Here is a 17,442-nt window from a genome sequence, read left to right as displayed (position 1 = left end):
GTCCTGTTTGGCAAGTCCCAAGCTCCAGACTGATTCTGCAACGAATTTAGTCAATCCTATGCAAGTCACATGTTTGGGTGAAGAAATCAAGCCTGACTGCCAGAAAACTCTTTGACAGCAAGGTCTGTGCAGCGCGCAGTGCTGTCGAGGAATGGCAGGAACCTGGCCGAGATACTTGGGTGCAGGGAACAATCCCTCTCCAGGAGGGATTTCGTACTAGATGGTCAAGAGGTCTGTCCCCAGCTGCTACTCCTCTGCAGCTGAGGCAGTCACGCTGGCTATGACCTAAGAACAAGACTGAACATCTCTCTGGGTCAAGCTCTCCACTGCAGACTCACCTATTGACCTTGTCTATGGACTCGGGGTCTGGTGGAGGGATGGAGAAGCAAGCAGAAGGTGCCTCCTGGACCACACCAGTGCTGCTCTGCACCACCCACATCTCCGGGTTGCTGTTGTCCTTCAGAGTGTACTTGTCACCTCTTGTCAGCTGCACCTGGGACAAAGACACAAAATCCAGTGAAAGGCTTGGCTTTCCAGCACTAGGCCAGTTCCTCCCACCATGAAACCAAGATCTGGAGCAACCAAAGACGACTCCAGTTGCCTGCCTCTTCTGAGGGCACAGCTAGTCAAGCCCTCACCTCCCCAGCATCCCAGTCACAGAGGGTGTCCAAGGTGAGGGGCTGGGAGGGACGCATCCTGCGCAGTTTCAATGGGCTGATCTCTTTGCTCCTTCTCTTCAGGTCAGTGATGCTCTTCTCTGCCTGCCTCACCGCCTTCTCCTCGTTCTAGACAAAACAGGGAAGACATCGGTTGCGACCAGGCTTGGATGAGAAGGGGGGGGTCACACTACAGTGGGTACACTGGGGCCCGTTGTCCATCCTTGTGTGGTCACTGCCGGGGTGGAGTCAGAAGTGTCTCCATTCTCGACCCCTCCATGTCCCTTCTTCCCCGTTTCATTATCAATGCTCTCCTCGGTTTCCTTTGCTCACAGCAGATCTGCCCTTGAAGGCACAGCCTGAGTTAGCCTCAGGCGATCCCACACTGTCATATTAAATCTCCTGGAGAAGTTTTTCCTTCTCAGAAATGGAACAGAGACCTGCCAAGAGGTGGTCATATTCCAGTATCAGAAGGTACCAAGATCCCAGCAACTCTTGGGAGCGAAATGTGTTGCACGCATGGGAAGATACCACATTGAACGTGTCCCCTCCCTCTCTCCCGGGCAAATGTTCCTTTCCTATCTGCATCTTGTCCCTGAGGTCCGATTTCTTTATTCCCTCCCTCACCCTTGGCTCATGAGAGCGCTGAGGAGATGGGAGGACCTCTCCCTGCTGCTTGGATGCCAGCAGCTCATGCTTTCTGCGGGCCCTCTGATCCAAGTGTCTCATGTTTAGGACAACGCGCAACTCCTCCCTGCACTTCTCCTTTACTCTGATGGTGACCTGGGGCCTGGCTGTGTGTCGCTGATGGGGACAAGCACCTTCCCATGGGTCACTGCCCCACAGCGTGAGCAGCGTGGACCTTCTGGAACTACAGAGGCTCAGCACCCAGAGCACAGTATCGCCATGGGCTCCCCCCTCCCTAGCGCATAGCTGGAGTGAGCTGTCCCAGTAGGTTATTTACCCACCTCTTCCCCTTCCCCACTGTTATTTCTTGGGGAGGTTGTAACGTTTGGTCTGCCCCTTAGGTCTGGCTAGTGCCACCAGCCCTGAAGACCTCACCTCCAGCTGAAGCAGCAGATCTGACACCACCCCAGGGCTGTCTTTGTTGAACTTGCTGTATTTGGTGTCCAGGTCAGAGTTCATCTTCTTCAGGGAGCGGCTCACAGCCTCAGCATCATCCTGGAACTGCAGGTGTGGGTAGGAAAACAGCCAGGGATGGGAGGACGTTACTATCTTCAAGTCCAGTGGGGTCTCTCAGTTCCCACCATCTCTCCCACAACCTGTCTGGGGCTCACAAGACCCTACGGACCACACTCAGTGCTTGGACAAGGACTCTCCATCGCCTGAGCCACAGGCAAATAATCCCAATCAACAGACGAGTCCCAGGTCACGACGGTGAGCAAACCCTCCCCTGCCCCTCTCCTCCAAGCCAGCACACTAATGCAACAGGGCGGATGAGACGAGCTGGGAGCCAGTCCTTCACTGCAGCACCAAAGGACTGTGTTTTGAGGGGTGTCTCCCCAAAATACCCTGACTAGGTGCAAGCAAAGGAGCTCCCGTCCTCATCTCTTTGCTGTTTCTCTTCCCAACCTGCCCACTCCGGCCTGACCCTGCAGCCCCATGGCCCATGCTCTGCTCATTGCTTTTTACCTTCTTATAGCTCTCCACGCTTTTCAGTTGACTCTCCTGGCAAATGCAGAGATTCAGGAAATTCTGCCACTCGTTCTTCAAGGCTTCCTGGTGAGCCTGTGGTGGGACAGAGCACGACTCAGTGGGCTCCAGCTAGTCCTACCTCCCCACCAGCGGTCTCCTTTCCCCAGAAGTCCCAGAGATCAGAGGAGGGGTAAAGATCGCTGTTGAGCGGAGACAAAGCTATGGCCTGGCGTTGCCTGATGCTGAGCCTGAGCAAGCATACTGCTCCACAAGGACCTGGCTGCAGAGCAGCCACCATTTCTCAAGGGGGCTCAGCTCCAGTGGTGTGGGTGGCTGTGAGCCCACTTCAGCTTGCCACTGCATCTGCAGGCTTGGAAATACAACCTTGGAGGCTGGGAGCTGGTGTCAGCTGGGAGAGGTCATGCTGTGTCATAGCTGGAGTTTCACAGCAGCACGAACGTGGCTGCATTGACCACAGGTCTGAGCACCAGACCGGGAGCTGTTCCCAGCACACAGATGTTAGCCACTACCTCCTGGAGATTTCTGAAGGGGTGAAGACCCTGCACCGCCCCCAGCCTCCCCATAGGGCTGGAGCGGGCAGAAAGATGCTGCAGTACAGTTGGTCCAGTGTGGGAGGAGAGAGTAAGACGGCAGCTCTGCAGAAGAGGTGAAGAGGTCTCTTCCAGCCTGTCTCCTGGCTCTTGATCCACAAATTATGCAAAGCCGTCTCATTCTCTTATAGGGTTTGGGAGGACACCCCCTTTCCCTACCTGGATGGGCTTCACAGCTGGGTGCTTTAGCTCAATCATCCTATCCCCGTCATCCTGAAGATGGTTCACAAACTCCTCCTGGCTGAGCAGCTCATTGGACTTGAAGTCCTGAAGGGGAAGAGAAACTCCATGACAGTGGGAGCACGCAGGGAGCACGGAGCGGTCTCCTGGAGCACCAAACCCCACGTGGCAGAGTAAAGGCTCCCAAAGCACAGACATCCATTTGTTTGTTTGTTTTTGAAAAAAGAAGGGGCTAGGCAAAACTAAAACAAATTAGACATGCTTGGGCCTCAGAAAGCATCAGGGCATTCATTCAAAGAGCATTTTCCTAAGCAATTATCCCTCTCTTCTTCCTGGTCCCAGCACAGAGCAGTCTCTGGGTGTTGTACTTTGGACGTTGAGGCTGACATGACGCTGAGCCCTTCCCTCCCCTCTGACCACTGAGCCTCACCGACAGCTCTGTAATGTATGATCCCACGTGCCAGCTCAGGGGACAGGAGGGGACACGCAGAGTGGCTCATCCTTAACGCCAGAGTGGACCCAGAGTGTCTCTTCCACCTCTGTTTCTGTGCCCAGCGCTACCGGGCTGCCCTGGGAAAGCACCAGGCTCAGGGCTGGTGGTGGATGTCAAGGAGGCTGGGACCCACCCTGCAAATCTCCTGCCCCGGTGGCAGGACAAGCCACCATCCCCAGGAGCTCACCTCGTACTCCCGACGCACACTTTGGACGTCCATCATTTGGTCACTCCAGTCCTGCTTCAGGATCCTGGTCTGCTGGTCCGTCAGGTAGCCCAGCTCCTTGGTGCAGCCCTGGAGGTGGTGGTACAGGCTGCCCAGGCTCTGCCCTCGCCAGATGGAGGCTTTCTGCCCATGCACACAGGAGAGAGACAGCGTTGGTGCCCAGCCTGAGGACCCCCTTTCCCCTCCTCCTCCCCAGGACCCCGCTCGCGTCGCACATCCACTGGGAGATTCCCAGAGACTTTGGCAAGACATCTGCCGCTGCTTGCTCTTATCTGATGGGGCTGCTGTTCCCTTTCCCTCCCTCACAGACGGGATATGTTTGTCTAACCAGAATCTCAGGTGTAGGCTGCTGCCTCGGGCAGTCTGCGAGCTGCTATATTTCTCACAAATGCCATTCTTCAGCATTCTTCAGCAACCTTTACGGGCCCAGCTGGCTAAACCCAGCACCTCCTTCCTGGCCACCTCCTTTGCTCCAGCTGCTTGCTTCCTCTCTGGAGCCCTTGTTAGGGATCAGTGCAAGCCTCAGCATTTGCAATCCTGGTTTGGAACAGCCCGTAGGCTGGGACAGGGTTTCCTGCTGCCGCATCCGTAACCCTGCGCTCACGGACACATAGGCAACTCCAGATCAATGATCCATGGAGAGACGCAGATCTCACCCACAGCATTCCCCTGAGGGCAGCAAGCATGCTCTCCATTTACACCCATTCCAAGGTGGGGAGGAAGCGGGGAAAGAAAATGAGGGACACAACGTCACTATGCAAGAGCAGAGGTAGCTCCTGCCCTGAGCCGGGCATGCCCTGTCCATCAGGGAAGGTGTTACTCTGCTGTATGACCCCACCTGTCCAGAAAACCACCGAGAAGCTTACCAGCAAGTCCTTGTACTGGCTCTTTAAATCTGCCACATCCTGGGTTACGACACGGCCAAGACCAAGGGGGAAAAAAAAGAAAAGAGAAAAAAGCTGTTACCAAAACACCCTCAGTGGTAGATGCTGATGAGCTGATTTATGGAAGATGCTTTAGAAACCATTCAGGAACCACCTCCCTGGCCCCTGCATGGCTTGATTGCCCGAGCTCAGGTCTCCCCTGTGCAGAACACGGGTGGATATTCACCGCGAGGAGGAGCAGATGGGACAGGCAGCCAGACAGCGAGCAGAGCCCAGGGGGGTCCTGAGCAAAGCCACCAGGAACAAGGAGGGGACGGAGGGTGCCTTACCCCAGAGCGGAGGTTCTTGATCTGGAGGCCATAGGCTTCTATCTCCTTCTGGAGGATGTTGTGCTCAGCTATTTGCTTTTCCAGCTCTGACATGCCGGGGCCGTACTGTCCCGCGTTGACTTGTTTCTGTGCAAAAGGAGTTAGGCAGAGACTAAAGCAAAAGACTTGATTTCAGGGAGAAAACCCAGTGAGTTCTGGCAGGGTATGAAAAGATCTGGTACCTGATACCAGTCCCGGAGGAAGGGAAGGGATCTTGTTGTCGTTTACCGTGATTGCTGTTGGTTGCCATTTCCCCAGCCACACACAGCGGCAAAGATAACCAGGCCTTATCACCCCGGTGTACAAACCTAAGCTGAACCAGCCACCCTTCCCATGGTGACACGTGTTGGATGCACATAGTTGCCATCCATCTTTCAAGGGAATCCAAGCGGACTTCAAACTGGGCCCTCCACATACCCAAGACCTTGCAGCATGGAACCCTAGGATGTAGGGCTGTAAAGGCCTTGAAGTCATCACCTTCTCCATCCTTTCATCCCACAGCAGGGCATCTCTACCTGATCCCTCTGCAGTAGCACTTAATCTGACGGGGTCAATCAAGAGGCTCCTCCAGAGGGTTTTAAGAGGTGGGAGGAGAGTCCTTCTCCTACCCAGAGTTTCTTCCACCACCCCCAGCATCCCTGCATGATGCTGAGCACACGACAGCTGGCAGAGCCCTACAGGCAACAGCGGACGTTATCTGACCTTGTAGGAGTTGGGAGATACATCTAAAACCAGCTGCTGTTACCATCTTTTGGTCCAGGATCCCAGCCCAGTCTACCCTGGGCCCCACATCAGGGACGTTCAGTTGTTCGTAGAGGGCCCGGTACTCTGCGCACAGCTGCGTCACGCGGTCATGGAGCTGCTGGATGCTGCCGAGGAGAAAAGGCACACGTCTCCGTGTCAGTTTGGAAGGGGGAGAACCAAGGTGGGGTTTGTGGAGCCCAGATTTCACTCCTAAGACTTGGGCTACTTTGTTGTCCCTTTGTGACGCTGGCCTCCTTCAGCAGTGGAGGTACTTGCCCTGGTGCTCTCCATCTCCAGGGATGTCTCAGGAATTTCAGCCCCAGAGGAAGCTGCAGGGAGATAAGGGCTGTCCCTTCCCAGCTCGGAAACAACTCTTCCCTCCTGATTTCCACCTAGCAGGGCTGGAGAGCGAAGGGGAGCGAAGCCCCAGAGACCAGCTGAAGCTTTTCCTTTTCCTTTTCCTCTGCCTTTCCTAAAATGAATGCCTTTCCTTCAGGCACCATCCAAATGCCCACCTCTGACTCCATGCTTGCCTGAAGGAAAGGCATTCATTTTAGGAAAGGCAGAGGAAAAGGGGATTTTCCCTGGGAGCGGGGCTACCTTTTAGCTCTGCATTTTTCTGGTACCTTTTACAAGAGCTCCCAAATAAGACTGGGGACTCCTGGGTGAGCACTCTGGCAGCCACCCCGCACACTACTGTCTTTACGATATATTGGCAGAAGCCTGATTTTAAGGCTAAAGTCTATGGGAAGAAGGGTGGAACTCTACCTCTCATGGCAAGGCCTGGAGCTCAGCCTAGATCCTAGGGAGGTTCCCAATTGCTCGGTGCCCCCATCACACCAGTTTCCCCCGCTGTACTCACTCTTTCTCTATCTCAGTAGCCTGAGGGTGTTTCAGCCGCTTGGCACGGTCCGCATCCAGAAAGAGGTCCTTCAGCAGGGTCTCCGCTTCCTTCAGATTCCTGGCGTTCTCTGACTGGAACTCAAAAGCCTTGTTCTTCTGGTGATTGCTGGCATCCTGGAGACCAGGGAAGACAGAGGAAAAAGCCTGGTTGGAGCACACAGACTTCACAATATTCTCCTTGGCCAGCGCAGAGGGCCTGGATGCTCAACACACCGACCGCAGAGGAACCCTGGTGCGAGGGTGCAGCTGGGGAGCGTATGCCCAGCCAAGCTGCCTGCTTCAGCACCTCTCCCGCCCAGGGGACCGGTGTGGCTCAGGCTGGCTGCCTGCCTCTGGGCTTGCTGGGAGGCCCAGGGCTGCGCTGCTGCAGGCGAGGCAGCCTTGGCTGTGGGAAGCACGAGGCACTGAGCAGAGAGCACCAAGGGCAGAATTTGGGAAGCCCCGTATGCAGCCCCAGGGGCTGGGAGGCTCTGCGGGGTGCTCTGCTCCTCCCCAGCCTCGAGTCAGCCCCCAAACCTGCACCAGCGAGCTGATGCACAGAGCGAACACCTCACCTGTTATCCTAAACACTGCATTTCTAGGCAGAGCCTTTCACCTTCCCACCACCCTCTGCCACAACTCACCTGCTTGAGCCTGGACTGTGTCTCCAGGATGTCCTTCTCCACCTGGTCGGCATTCGTCTGCATACGGGAGATGAGAACGGCCAGCTCGTTTGTTGAGGACCTGAGAGAGGGAGCAGCAAAGCAGAGGGGTGGGTGAAGGCAATTCTCACCCTCTTCATCGCTGCCCAGGACCTGACACAGGCATGGTTCTTCAGGCCTTTCCCCCATGTCCTGGTCTCCAAAGACAGAGTCTAAGCTGTGGCCAAGGGCAAGGATGCATACAAGTGGTCGATGGTTGGCTTGTTGCCTCCAGCCAAGCGAAGGTAAGAGGTGGTGCGCTCAGAGTGAGCGGGAGGAGGCTTTTTGCACATCACGCAGCTCATCTGCACAACTCCTTGCAGATGCTCAAAAGTTCGTGTGGATTCAAAAAGCAGTGGAGGGAAAAAAAAAAAATAAAATCAATCCCCGTAGGGTTTGTAGGGTTCCCAAATGCACTGACACCACATCTGGGTTGGGAAGACCCGAAGCCACAGACAGCTGGAGGCCAGAGCACCCTGCAGAGGCAGCACAACACGCTTGCCCTGTTCAGAGGCGCTTCGCTGGGTGTCTGCCCTTGGCTGCTGGTAGAGGTGGGCGAGATGGCCCTCAGCCTCACCCAGAGCTGCCGTCCTGTGGTCTTGGTTCATGCGAAGTGCTCTGCACTTCAGCCCACTGAGATGCAGAAGAGCCCAGTGCCACCCCAGGACTGGCCTGGAGTGGACAAGGACTTGCTGTGCAGACCACAAGCCCCCTGGGCACTGCGTCGGCTGTTGCAGTCATGCTGCTTTCAGGGCTTGAGGACAAATTTCCCAAGGCCGTAGCACAACCACAGCCCTCCTCGCCCCAGTGAAGCTTCACTGGAGGTCCCCATCAGACCATTCCCTGTTGTCTCTCACCTCAGTGCCATCACACGACCAATGGGTACCATCGCGGCCCTTATTCCATCACCGCTATTGTGAATGAGTGCCCAGAGCCCTGCCAAAACAGCTGGATCCAGAGCCCGCAGCAAGGCACGGGGTGGCTCCCGCGGCTGCAGCCCCAAAGCTCCCTGTGGACAAGGAAGCACAAGCCTTGGTGCCACCTTTGTCCTCATGTCCTGTGGCTTCTAATAGCATCTGCCGCTGGGGCCGGGGCCGGCCCTACCCTCCAGGCAGGGAGAGCGCAGCGCTGCCGGGATGTGGGCGAGCAGAGGCAGGAGGGTGGGGAGCGATAGCGTCATCCAGGGACTGGAGGCCTTGGACAACTCGGATGGGACACGGTTCAGCAGAGGCTCAGCTCGGTTCCATGCCCGCCCTGGGGTCTGAGACCAGAAGGGAAGAGTTTGAGCAGTGACAACGGGACATTGCACGGGGGTCAGCTGAAGGGGGGACACTCCTTCAGGGCTGATTGGTACAACCTGCCCTGTGCCTTTGGTGGAGGAAGAAGGCAGGAGAAAGGTGCTGTCCTGCAGCAGAGCAACCCCCATCTGCCCTCCAGCCACGTGGTTTCCTTCCTAGCACCCGAATCCAGCAAAGGACCGTGGGAAGCTGTTCCCTTAATGGCTCTGTCTGCTCCAGCTCCTCATCATGGCTCCAGCTATTCCACGGTTCATACCAAAGGCTGGAGCAGATGTTGGAATGTTCACTTATTACAGCCTCAAGTGACTGCAAAGTGCCAGGGCGCGTTATGGTCACCCCAAGCCAAGCACTCGGATGCCACAGATGGAGCTCGTGTTTTACGTCAGCTCAGCCCACACTGACCGCGGCTGAGCTCATGTAACTCCGCGCTCCTGCGCACAGCATCCTCCTGTCCTCTTTCTCCAACTCCTCCCTTGGTTTTGGTTTCCCAAGAGGGTGGCGTGGGCCTGCAACACAGCAGCTCCCAGCTCCCTCGGATGCTTTGGGTTGGCAGCGTCTCCTGGCCATGCCTCAGCTTCCCTGCCTGCAAAATGCACGTCAGCGAAGTAAATGGGGTCTGCCGTGGTCTGGCAGCGCCCTCTTCTACAGGGTCTAATTCCAGGGATCACAGAGCCAAAGAGCCCAAGCAGGGCATTCATCATCATCATCAAAGCATCACTGTCTGCTACGACGTGTCTTCTATAGCCCGTTAAACGTCCCTCCTGCCCCATGGATGCCTTTCCTGCGGTAAGCTGCAGCGCTCAGGGAGATGAACGGTGGCCCCAAGTCCCAGCACGACGGGGTGGATGGGAGCAGCACAGAGCCAGGACTCGGTCCCCGTGAGCCTGAGCGTGCAGCAGGCTGGAAGCTCTAGGAGGTCCCCCCTCCCCAGGAGGTTACACAATCTCCCACTCATCCCCGACACGCCTGGAATGAGGTGGTGTCCCATGAGCAAATACTTGAGCACCACCCAAATTTCCTGCCCGGGCTCTCTGCGCAGGGAGGAGAGAGTGAGTCACGGGCTGGCCGCCATCCCAGGGGACGGACGCCTCTCCCCATGCGCCGAGGTCTGGCTGAATTCAGAGCGTGAACGGGGTGCCCGCTTTGAGCCCCGTTGTGATGTGACCGCGGATACCTCTGTGCAGCTCCAAGAGGGGAGAAGTGAGGATCCATCCTTCCCAGGGAGGGTAGATTGCCAATAAAATCCTGCTTATTCCTGGTGGCATTCCCTTCCTGGCTGAAGGAAACACTGGGACACCCCGTCTCTTGGTTCACAAGGCTGGATACACGAATCAGCTTTGTTTAGGCCAAGCCACAACAAAACTACGGGCTGAAAAGACCTCACCAACGTCCCGGTCACAGGGGCTCAGCCTTGCCCATCCCCAGCCTGCATCACACTGCACGGGGCACCTGAGGTTAGAAACGAGGATGTTGTTGCCAGCAACCTGGTCTTCAGGGAAGAAGCGATGCTTCCTGGAGAGCATCGTCTCGGGAGCAGAGGGGGTCTCTCCTGCGTCTCCTGACGTGGAGAGCCAGGAGGTCTCTGTGCCAGCCAAGGGAGGGAGCCTGGCAGAGAAGGAGACCGAGACCCTGTGGCCAGCAGCCAGGCTGGAAGGGGCTCTCCAGCCCTGCAAGCAGCAGAACCACTTCAGTCTGCAAAAGAGCAGTCTGGATGGTTGAGGAATGCTGAAGCTGGGTAGGAGAAGTGCCAGGAGGAGAGGGGTGGCTACATGCTGCCCTGGGAGCCTGAGGAAGGCCTGATGCAGGGGTGGAGAAGCTGTCAGCTGAGCCTCCCCCAGCTCGCCATGCTCCTTGGTCAAGGTGGGAGCCATGCTGAGGAACTCACTCGGTCCATGCACACTTGGAGAAGGGCCCAAACCACCACAGTCCCTCCTATCCCAACCACGGACCAAGCTGAGAGGAGCACAAGCTTCTCCTGTCCACACTGACACCCAGCCATGCAGCCCACGAGCCGTGTCACCATCCTTCCTTGGGGCTGCATCTCCTGCCCCATCCCTGCTGCCCCCAGAAGCCCTCACTCGACCAGTGCTGACCACAGCCAGGCTCCATGTTTCAGGGTGAAGATGCTGACACTTGGGCTGCAGAGAGGCAGCCTGGCATCGAGGAGCCATGAGCTCACCCATGCTCACGTTGGGCATCCCTTGGCCTCCCGGGGCTCGGGTCCGACTCCGCACACAGTGCATGTGTACAGCCCCAGCCCTGGCCTGGCCGAGACGGCTGAGGGCACGGCTCAGCAGAGCTCCTCCTGCTCCTCCTCCTCAAGAGCCAGGGCAGGCCTCCTCCCTAAGGCTATCTCATGCCTAGAAGAGGCAGAGCACTATTATTATCATTATTAATTGGTTCATTTCTCATGCCACTTTCTGCCTCCTAGACAGTCCAACTGCACACAAGGGACAGTGTCTCTTAGCAGGAGCAGGACCGTCCCCCACTCCCGGTCACTCCTGGCAGAGCATGTTTGGCCAGGACCACAGCACCCAACTCTCCATCCCTTCCTTCCAAGGGACTTTGCTTTATGGCCACAAGGCAGACCCCAAAGCTGGGTCTGTTCTCCCTGACACGCAGAAGTCCTCTGCCAGCCCGAGCTGCTCACAGCAGACCACCACCAACCCCCCCAGCGCTGGTTAGTCCCCTGAGCCCGTGCCTGTCCCCCCGGGCACCACACTGCTCTAGACTGATCAGGGAGAAGCAGAGGGAGGCGGTGGCAGAAGCAGCAATCCCAGGAGACGATTAAACCAGGAGATGACTTGCCATCCACGTCCAAAATCACCCACAGCCTTTGTCAAGATCGCACCCAGGCAGCCAGTCGAGCCAGATCTGATTCAATTCCGCCCTCTCATGAGTTTTCCCTTCCAGCCCTGCAGTGTTCCTCTTCCTAGAGCAGGGCGCAGCGAGGATGCTCCTCAGGGACAAACCTGCACTTGCTACTGCCTCCCTGGGATGCATCCACCAAGCGGAGACAGCAAAGGGCCCTGCGAGCTGGGATGCTCAACACCATGGTCGCAAGGACCAAGACGAGGCGCCGCTCTAGGGGTCCGTGCCAGCAGCGGCACCTGCTAATCGTGAAGCCCCTGCGGCAGGGAACCTCAGCTGCTGCCAAGGTTCTGGCCTTGGGGCCACCAAGAGCAGCTATGGGCCACCAATATTTTCTTGGGGCCATCTGCGGAGCATGTGCTGGCGGCTGCTCTTGAGACAACTCATTCACCTTCATTTTCTCAGCTAATATGGGTGCTGACCAAGCCCCGGGCCATGGGCAAAGGAATTAGCCTTTGTCTGATGGCTGGTGCCTCCTAAAACAAGCACAACTAGCTCAGTAATTGCCACGCTCCTGGCTCCAGCCTCCATCCTGTGCAGGGAAGAGGAGTGAGGCCTCGCCGGGATGCGGCTCCAGTTATCCCGAGAGGCTCACGCTGGGGGAGAACCTGGCCCAGGCTCTCCGCGGCACCGCGGGGGCTGCAGCGAGCTGTCCTGGGAAGCCTCACGAGAAACCCCCAGCCCGGGTTTGGAAGCCAGCTGGGGAGGTGGATGGATTGCATTAGCAAGACTAAGAACAGAGGCTGACACAGCTCCGGGGCTTCTGGGGAGGCGTCTCGTTGCAGTCAGGCCCCGACAAAGGCTTGGTGTTCAGAGAAGCCCCAGATCTGTCTCCCTGATGAGTTTGTGAGTGCTCAGCTCCACTGAGGCAGAAGCTTCCTCCGGCGGGGCAGGGGGCCAGCTCCCGCCGCCCCCACGGGGAAGCCTCCGTCTTCGTGGGAGCCCCCTCCTCCCCGGGTCCCGCTGCCCTGCCCAGCAGCACCGGGCCACCACCCTCCTCAGTGGCTGTTTGCTAACGTTGGGTTTGGCCCCCATAAACGGCGCAGTTGGGTGCCAGCACCGTGCTGTGTCCACCCAGGCGTCTGTACACACACCATCCTGGGCTGCTGCTGGTGGCGGTGTCCCCAGGCGATGGGGTCAGCACCCCCTTCTCCCTGCAGGTCCCCTCCTCTTCGAAACAAACCCCTTTGCGATTTCCTCAGCCTCTAACCCTGGCTGGGGACAGGGATTCCTGCAGAATCAGTCCACTACCACTACGAAATGCAAAATTGCTGAGGGAAGGTGGAAAATAACCCTGAGTTAGCAACTGCAGCTGAAGGGAAGGATGAGCGCTCTCTCTGCAGGAGCACCCTCTCCCCGAGAAGCATCCCGGTCCCATCACACATCTTGCTCCCCAGAGCTTAGGGAATCTCTTCAGAGGAGGACATGGGTGTTAGATCCTTTTGGTGCTGCCTCAGACAGGCCTAAAAGAGACAACCTCAGTTGTTTGACCTGCAGGGACCCAGCCGGTCACCAGGATGGATTAGGGCACTCGCCAGCACACCCACTCCTCACCCATCTTCACCACCTGAGCAGCACCAAACTGAGCATCCCTCTCCAGGGATCCCAGGTCCCAGGGCAGCATCACACCAACCTCACACAACCAGCGAGTCCGGGGATCTCAAATGCAGGCTGGTATCTGCGTCACCACCAAGCAGATCTTGCTCCACCCAAGCAAAGAGGCTGCGTTGATTCTCCCTACTCCTACCTGCCCAAAAGGGGCTTTGCACCTCACTGCTCAATTAACACAGCTCTGAGCACATCCTCGGGCACTGCTCATCCCGGGGGCTGCAGACACTTCTGGGCTGGAGCGCAAAGCCCACCAAAGACAAGGAGAGCAGCTGGGGCAGCACGTTTTGGCATCAACCCCCAGCTTTCTGGCTGCTCCACAAAGAGGGATGGTTCTTCAGGTGGCTTAGGAGACACTGAGCACTCTTCCCTCATCTTCCCCCAGGGTCCGCAGGACAGCTTAGAGAGAGGAGAAGAGTTGCACTTACTTGCTAGGCTTGGCGGGGGAACCTCCGTTAGGGGAACTTCTGCTCGGGGAGCCTTTGCCCATCCCCTTGAACATGTTGGCGAGGTCCCAGCTGGTCTCTCGGAGTCTGCAAAGTCGTCGTGGGCGCCGGCTCTCCGCTCTGGTCTGTCGGGATGGAATGACAAGACTCAGCGAGGGAAGGTCGGCAGCGCGCTAAAGAGCAGTTTCTGGGAGGCTCCTCCCCAAACGCAGGTGAGCAGCAGCAGAGATGGAGGCACATAGGAAAAAATTACTCGAAAAACCAGTTTGGGGTGGAAAGAGCGGAGCCCCAGAGGGAGAACGGGAGACCTCGCCCTGGCTTGGAGGGTGTTTTGGCACTCACAGCCACAACCGTGCAGCAGTTTCCCAGCGGAAGGGAAGAGAGCACGGCCTTTGCAGGGAGGAAAAGTCTGCGAACGCGACTTCGAGGGAGTGCACTGCGAGTACTGGAACACATTTTAAAGCATCTTCTTGCATTAGCTGTTTAAAATGCTAGAGAAGGAGCAGAAGCCCTACGGACAAAGCCAAACAAGAGCTGTCCAAGGCAGCAGCGGCGGCTTGGGAACCACCCGTTCACAGAACACAACGTTATTTTGCAGTTCAGTAAACTTTTGGCCCAGGCTCAGCGCAAGGTGGCCCTGGCTCCCAGCAAAACACCAAGGGCTCACGGCAGAACGAAGGCCAGCAGCTCCAGCGCAGCATCACAGGAGCCTCAGCCAGCGGGATTCAGGCTCTGGGACAAACTCGGGTACCAAAGCCCCAGAGACCTGGGTCTGAGGCTCTACTAGACACCCTGACTACACAAGACCTTAGAGCAGGCTTTGCCTCTGGGCAGCTCTTTCCCCTGTAGAGCAAAGGTTCAGAGTCCCAGCTGGTTCCCAGTACAGCCCAACACCACCCTGGCACCTCCGTGGCTCCCGGGAGTGCCCACCCAGGCTGTGCTGCACGGAGGGGCTGCCCAGCCCCATGGGTCTCCTAAACCACAGCCAGGGATGGCTGCTGCCTGCATCCTCTGGGTTTCAGATAAAGCAAAGTTCAAAGTTTCCTGCAAACCAGGAACCCTGTGCTTCGGGCCCATCCAGCACGGATCCTGCAGTGACATGGGATCCTTATCCAGTGCAGGACCAGGGAGGGAGGGCAGAGGATGGAGGTGGAAGGGGACAGGAGCAGATGGGGACCGCAACCCCCTCGTAAGCACCAGCCATCCATGATGCTGACACAGGTTTGTGGCTGTTCTTCCCCATTTTCTGTGGCCCAAGGACAACCCAGGGCCAGAGGCAAAGGCCTGGGGTCCACTGTCACCTCCTGGGTGCCCTCTTGGTCCTCTTTAAATTGGCACAAAAAAATCTCAGGAGAGAGGGAAAAACACACCTGGGACAGGCTCCTTTGCAAGGGGCTTGCTTTCTGCTATGGTTTTGCTCTTCTACAAGCTGCAAAGCCCTGCCTTTTCATGGTGGTATCACAGCTTGGGCCCTGCTTCTCCCACCAGGATGGCAGAAGCATGAAGACAGGAGGTCCCCCCGGTGCAGAGCACTGGGAGGCGGCTGGTGTGGCCCTTCGGAGGGGTGGCCTCTTCTCCCAGGGGGCTGGAGTTAACGGAGACCTGCTTCAGGGCCTGTCTTTGCTGTGTGGGGGTCTACAGACAGGATGGAAAGCAGTCACCGAGAGATCACCCCTTTGCCATTAACACCCAGTTGGCCAACGACAGCAACGATGCTCTTTGACCGGAGCTGCTGGAGGGCCCCAGGGAGGAGGGACCAGCGCAGCACATCACCCCTAACCCACAGGACCAGGCCCTGCTGCAGTGGTATTCAAAGGCTTAAAGCGAGCTGAAGCCTTGCCAGGGACAGGAGTTGAGAGCATTTAAGGCCAAGCAGACCTCAGTTCGTCCCCACGCAGAAGAGGAGCACACAGGAGCCCATGGCCACACGGGACAGCCCCTTCTCTGCAGGGCTGTTTGCACGACAGGGGATCAATCCCCTGTGAATTCAGAGGAAACTAAACTGAAGAGCAGCTGCCTGTAATCCCCTGGAAGACAGCGTGCTCACACGTGGAGCAAGTTCTAAGAAATAACACAAGAAGCAAACCAGGCACAAACCAACACACCCCACCCGGACAACCTGCTTCCCAAGCCATCCAGCACCCGCAGCCTGCAGCTCCTCACCTGCAAAGCCTTAAACCAGCACCTTCCTCTCCTCTGTTTAAGGAGACAGAGGTGTGATCCTTCTCCTGGCCAAGTCCCCACCTGGCAAGGATCCCTCGGAAAGACAGAGCGTTTTAAAAGCTGACACTCTTTGATCTCGTCCCTGCGCACACACAGACGCACGCTCTGGCAGGCAGCGGCAGCCTCCGTGCCCTACGCAGCCGGGACAGACAAACACAGGGCTCATCTCGGGGCCGATGTGGGAAGAGGCAGCGTGCTCGGCAGAGGAGCGCTCCTCCGCTCGCAGGCAGTGCGAGACACAAGCTAGAGAGCCGGGCCAGATCCCGCCTGGTTTTGAGCCCCGGTCCGGGGCCGATGCCGAGCATCCAGCCTGCCTCACCGCAGCGAAGGGACCTGCCTCCTCCTCGCTCGGGCAGACGCGGTGGGAGAAGAGGCAGATCCAGCCTGCTCGTCCCGCACAGAGCCCACGCGAGGGGCAGCTCTTTGCTGCCTGCTGACTTGCAAGGGGCTCGCCCAGCCCTCCGGGAGGCCCCAAGGGGTTTGTCACCATCCCAGCCTCAGGAAACAAGAGTGGCAGGGGGAAGCCGTAGGTAGAGCCAAGGACGGCTCCGGGGTGACAGGTCGCGCCAGCCCAGCGCCCCTGCCGCCGCATCCAGCCCAGAACCAGCTTCTGCTGCAGCCCAACGCCTGCTGCGAGGAGAGGGACGCTCTGGCTGCTGCCAGCCCTGCTCCCCCACGCTGCAGCGACCACCGCGACCTGCGTGGGCGAGGGGACGTTGCTGCAAGAATCCCCCGGGGCGGGCACTGCCTGCTTCAGCCCAGGTCCCTTCCAGATCCGCAGTGGGTTTTGTTCAGACCAGCCCCAGCCATGCCAGGGCAGAGTACCATGGTTAACTCAGGCCCTGCAAGATGCAACAGGCAAGGAGACCAGTTCAACCAGTTCTCCACCACAGCCACCCACACAGCTGTGCCTGGTACTTGGACCTGAGCCCAACACCCCGGGCAGGAGTGCCCCACAACATCCTCGCTCCTCTGCAGCTGGAAGCCTAAGCACAGGTCTTCAAGAAGACCATCCGAAGCAGCAACCTCCCGGCCACCCTCCCAGCCCACCCAGCCATATTTCCCATGGGATCGCTCTGCACTGCCAGAGCTGCCTTGCCCGGCTGAGATCATCCGCAGGGAGACGGGTCAGGGGTGGGGGCAGGCTTCCTTTCGTTCCCGGTGAACCAGCCTTGAAACGCTGCCCTTGATCTACAGACAAAGCCAACCCAAGAGGAGGCTGCGTCTTGCCCAGGCGGGTCCCCAGCCGGGCTGCAGCTGGCTCTGGGGTCTGACGCATCTCCTCGGGGTACAGACCTGGGGCTGGCTGCTCCGGCAGAGCCCCAGGCACAGCAGGAGATGGGATGGAAGTCACATCGCAGTCAGTTTATTCGCTTTCCCGAACAGGATCTGGAGATTCGTGCCAGTAGCCCGGAGCCGTGCCAGGGTGCAGATGCCTGGTTTTATGGAGCAGCCACATAACCAGATGTTTCTTACTGCTCACACGGATGAGTAGGTCGCCTGCAGGGACAGATAGCAGGCACAGCTGCATAGAGGGCCTTGGTGAGCAGGTAACATTTCAGGGAAGGCAGCTTTCAGGGACAATCCTGGACTAA

At 57.8% G+C, this 17,442-nt stretch overlaps 1 protein-coding gene across 1 annotated transcript in view; it reads right to left on the bottom strand.

Moving 5' to 3' along the window:
* The window catches only part of EVPL (envoplakin), a 33,476-nt gene that overhangs the window by 11,838 nt on the left and 4,196 nt on the right, over positions 1–17,442 (bottom strand). Inside the window, exons 2-13 of the mRNA XM_009476605.2 lie at positions 13,607–13,749; positions 7,345–7,444; positions 6,681–6,835; positions 5,820–5,943; positions 5,036–5,161; positions 4,689–4,727; positions 3,784–3,945; positions 3,083–3,190; positions 2,310–2,405; positions 1,719–1,844; positions 639–785; positions 339–493 (exon numbers count right to left, since the gene is read on the bottom strand). Coding sequence (XP_009474880.2) covers positions 339–493; positions 639–785; positions 1,719–1,844; positions 2,310–2,405; positions 3,083–3,190; positions 3,784–3,945; positions 4,689–4,727; positions 5,036–5,161; positions 5,820–5,943; positions 6,681–6,835; positions 7,345–7,444; positions 13,607–13,680 — 1,412 coding nt within the window. The 5' untranslated portion in view covers positions 13,681–13,749. The remainder of the gene's footprint in view (positions 1–338; positions 494–638; positions 786–1,718; positions 1,845–2,309; positions 2,406–3,082; positions 3,191–3,783; positions 3,946–4,688; positions 4,728–5,035; positions 5,162–5,819; positions 5,944–6,680; positions 6,836–7,344; positions 7,445–13,606; positions 13,750–17,442) is intronic.

Source organism: Nipponia nippon, unplaced genomic scaffold (assembly GCF_047370975.1).
Source record: "Nipponia nippon isolate SJK-2023a ecotype South Korea unplaced genomic scaffold, ASM4737097v1 scaffold_14, whole genome shotgun sequence".
NCBI classification, from domain to species: Eukaryota; Metazoa; Chordata; class Aves; order Pelecaniformes; family Threskiornithidae; genus Nipponia; species Nipponia nippon.
Note: the sequence above shows the minus strand (reverse complement) of the source record. Positions and strands in the feature narration are given on the sequence as shown.